Here is a 4,326-nt window from a genome sequence, read left to right as displayed (position 1 = left end):
GGGGTAGATGGGCCAGGTGAGGGGTGGGCAGTGGGGGGAAAGGGGTGTGTGCGTCTTTGGCAGGGGGAGAGAGAGGGGTTCGGCGTTTGAATGGCGGGTGGCAGGAGGGTTGTGAAAAACAGCTTACATTGATTGAACATAGATTACTAGTTCTTCCCCAAACCTTGTCCTCAAGGCAAACTGACCTGCGTGTTTACAGTTCAGCAAAACTCCGTTGTTCAGACGTCAATTAAAATAATATGTGCTGAATTAGGGAAATTCCTAAAACTTGCAGGGCCTGGAGGACCAGTGCTGAAACACACTGGATTCGATGTTGGCATTTCAATCAATGGATATCGACAATAAATCAACATTGATTCAATGACACATTTTCAACGTTAGTTAATTGGCTAGAATTGAATGGTTGTTTGATGGTTGATCCAGCTTCTGTCATTAACCTTAACCAAAAATTCAACCTTTGTGATCATAATTCAACATTGAATTAACATCTTTTGCCAACAAGCCAAGAGCGAAGCGACTGTGTGTTTGGGATATCCTACTCATGTAAATAGCAGGGGTGGACCGCTCCACTCCTTGTAGTACGTTGTAGATATTTTTTTGTCAATATATCACACACAAACAGTTCGTAAGAATTTTTATGAACAAGTAAGAAAATGTACAGAAAGGAATCAGCACCCATTATCCTCTACAGTGCTTAATTAAAAATGTGATAACCCCTACTCAGTAATAAAATGCTCTCACCCAGAGCTCTGATGAGGAGGAGAAAAGGGGAAGAGGTGTGACAAAACAGCATCAACATTGATCAGACGTTGATCAGACATCGGCATTTCATTTATTAGATTTCAACCAAAAAACAACATTGATTCAATGACAGTTACAACGTTAGTTAATTGGCTAGAGTAGGATGGTTGTTTGATGGTTGACCCACCGTCAGTTTTCGACTTCCACCAAAAATCAACCATTCTGACTATAATTCAATGTTGATTTAACATCCTGTGCTATCTGGGAAGTTTGTATTTTTACCCATATTAAGTCTATGTATTGACTTCCATTCATTTTAGTTTCTACTTTTATGCATAACCCAGACATTTTCCCTAACCCTAACCATTACAGTCTGTTCTTAACCCTAACCCATAAACAAAACCTAATTTGCGCCTTACCTCTAAACCTAGTCCCTGATCCTAAACAAGGGGGGCCACTGTATTAGAACTGGACTTTGGTCCCCCATGAGGTACATTTGACTTCAGAAGTTAGTAAATATACCAGAAAAGGTCCTAAATATGATAACTAGACAAGTACACACACAGCACTTCCTGACCTGCTCCTGCTCTCTGATTGGCCAGATCTGGCATCACTCTTTCTACAACGAGCTGCGAGTTGCCCCAGAAGAACATCCCACCCTGCTGACCGAGGCGCCGCTCAACCCCAAAGCCAACCGAGAGAAAATGACTCAGGTAGTTTGTATACAAAATACAAAAAAAGTACATAAATACAACCCGAACTGGAGACACTCTGGTACCTATGAAACCCACAGATTCTATAGGAGGTTCTAGTTAATCTGTCATGCCTGTTCACAGTGATGGTCCAGAAGGCTGAAGTGTTCTGCAGCTGATTTACTGATTTGCTTGTAATCTGAATTTACAACTTGTGAAGTGTTTAATCACATATTCCTGCTGCTGTCACTGAGGACTGCTATTACAGATGTGCAGATGCATATCTGCACATCTGCTATTACAGATGCTATTACATCTGTAATAGCAGTCCTCAGTTCTCTAAACACAGTTTCATCTCCTGCAGCAGCATTCGTTCCTCTCACATGCTGGCCGCACTTGCCAGGATTCCCTGCTGCAACTGAATTACATTTCATTAAAAATTTCCTGAGTGTTTCTAACCAGTGACGTGCAGAAAGGTTCATCACTGGTGCACATCTCCTCTAGTCAGATGTACAACTGGAATGTGTTGCAGCATGGAGCTCAGGAATTGATATGGTTAGATAAAAGAAATCTGATGCTATGTAACATATCTCTTGGTCTCAGTTAAAGTTGAAGAATAAATTAAGTAACTCTGATTGCTCTATGTCCCTACTGATGTAAATTTAATATCTGTGTTCAGATCATGTTTGAGACTTTTAATGTTCCTGCCATGTACGTGGCCATCCAGGCAGTCCTGTCGCTGTACGCCTCTGGACGCACCACAGGTTGGATCGTACACTCTTCCTTCTCCTTCTTCCTTAAGACCACTATGAAATATGTTTGATACAGAGCAAAGGTTGAAACCAGCTGAGTTATGCCTCCTTTCTGTCGTTCAGGTATTGTGCTGGACTCCGGTGATGGTGTCACCCACAACGTCCCAATATATGAGGGCTACGCCCTACCACATGCAATCATGAGGTTGGATCTGGCGGGCCGCGACCTTACAGACTACCTCATGAAGATTCTAACCGAGAGAGGCTACAGTTTTGTCACCACAGGTATGCCCCTTCAATGATACACCTGTACTTGCACCTTGATCAATCTCAACTTTCACTATACCCCATCACACAGATGTGTCTGGTTCACCATGTCATTTGTCCTGCAGCTGAGAGAGAGATTGTGCGTGACATTAAGGAGAAGTTGTGCTATGTGGCCTTGGACTTCGAGAATGAGATGGCAACGGCAGCCACTTCGTCTTCTCTTGAAAAAAGCTACGAGCTTCCTGATGGTCAAGTGATCACCATTGGCAATGAGAGGTTCCGCTGCCCAGAGACACTCTTCCAGCCATCATTCATTGGTCAGTCACATGTTCATGTTTTCATATTAGTTGTTAGTTGTCTGGTTAACTGATGATCAAAAAAAATCATAGTTTGAACAAAACAGCTGTTTTTATTATTATTATTATTCATTAGCACACAGCCACATATTGGTGTTTCAATCTTCCTGCAGGCATGGAGTCGGCTGGAATCCATGAGACAACCTACAACAGCATCATGAAGTGCGACATTGACATCCGTAAAGACTTGTATGCCAACAATGTGCTGTCAGGAGGAACCACCATGTACCCGGGAATAGCTGATCGGATGCAGAAGGAGATCACAGCGCTGGCTCCCAGCACTATGAAGATTAAGGTCAGCTCTCAGCTCATAATCAATCCCAGATTCCAGAATGAGTCTAGGCTTTTAATGTGACAGAATGAGAATGAATATATAACTTCCTTCCAACAAAAGTCAGTTATCTGTTGTCTTTATATGTAGTTGCTAAAAAGAAAATCTGTTCATGGGTTTATGGACTTCTTGGTAAACAGAATAATCTAAATAATTATACCCAATGGAACTTCACATGTATTTCAAAAAATGTATTTGTCCTCTTGATAGAACAAATGTTGAGATATTATTTATGTTTTAAGATATTTAACATTTAACTTTGTCCCTCAGATCATTGCCCCCCCAGAGAGGAAGTACTCTGTGTGGATTGGTGGCTCTATCCTGGCCTCCCTCTCTACTTTTCAGCAGATGTGGATCAGTAAACAGGAGTACGATGAGGCTGGACCCTCCATTGTCCACCGAAAGTGCTTTTAAAGAATCCACTCCCTTCCTCAGATTGATGTGCTCTGCAGCCTCCCTTCAGTTTCCAGCTTCAGCACTGCCTTTAGTTTAACCTGCACTGAGCACCAGCAACTACACTCTAGATCAGCCCAATTCAAACTGTGAATCTGCTACTTTGTCCTGTCACTGTAACAACACCTTTTACTCCAGTTGTGCCCTACCCTTCCCTTCTCCATGTTGGTTCTAATTTTGCTTCGAAAATAACCTTAAATGTTGGTGAGGAGCAGAGCACATTTTACACAGCCTTATGATGATGTCACAGAGTGTACAACAGATGATCAGGAGGCGTGGTTTTTCCAAAGGTGTGTAAGCACCACAGACATGACCTTCCAGGAAGAAATAAAGAGCTCCAATAAAACACAAATAATTCTTGTCCTTCATGTAACTGTTGATTATCTTTGTTGTCATAGCAATCAGTTTTAAAGGCAAAAATCTCTTCATCGTAAAGCAGATGTTACATCATAAACTGTACAATAATGATGGAAGCAGTTTAGATGTGTTGGTTGCTTGGGATTGATAAATGCTATTGCTGATATTGTGTTGGCTGTTAGGTGATATTTTTGCAAGTTAGCAAATCTTTAAACAACCTGATAAATTAATATACATAATGTTACCTCTGAAACAAAAGACAACAGCAGGACGTAAACAACTAAGGTTTGAAAACAGTTTTGTTTTTCTATTTCATGTTTTAAATGTCAAATACTGAAGCAGTGTATTGATGTTTTCGTTACTTTGGTTGACTAGTT

General features: G+C 41.3%; 1 protein-coding gene across 2 annotated transcripts in view; it reads left to right on the top strand.

The window, feature by feature from the left end:
• The window catches only part of acta2 (actin alpha 2, smooth muscle), an 11,073-nt gene extending 7,129 nt beyond the window's left edge, over nucleotides 1-3,944 (top strand). For both annotated transcript variants that reach the window (XM_007540988.2, XM_007540989.2), the window contains exons 4-9: nucleotides 1,344-1,454; nucleotides 2,113-2,197; nucleotides 2,309-2,470; nucleotides 2,578-2,769; nucleotides 2,922-3,103; nucleotides 3,410-3,944. In XM_007540988.2, the coding sequence (XP_007541050.1) occupies nucleotides 1,344-1,454; nucleotides 2,113-2,197; nucleotides 2,309-2,470; nucleotides 2,578-2,769; nucleotides 2,922-3,103; nucleotides 3,410-3,553 (876 nt within the window). In that variant the 3' untranslated portion in view covers nucleotides 3,554-3,944. The remainder of the gene's footprint in view (nucleotides 1-1,343; nucleotides 1,455-2,112; nucleotides 2,198-2,308; nucleotides 2,471-2,577; nucleotides 2,770-2,921; nucleotides 3,104-3,409) is intronic.
• Nucleotides 3,945-4,326: the final 382 nt, after the last annotated feature.

This window comes from Poecilia formosa, unplaced genomic scaffold (assembly GCF_000485575.1).
Source record: "Poecilia formosa unplaced genomic scaffold, Poecilia_formosa-5.1.2 Scaffold578, whole genome shotgun sequence".
NCBI classification, from domain to species: Eukaryota; Metazoa; Chordata; class Actinopteri; order Cyprinodontiformes; family Poeciliidae; genus Poecilia; species Poecilia formosa.
The sequence above is the reverse complement of the archived record's forward strand: the minus strand, read 5'-3'. Positions and strand labels throughout refer to the sequence as shown.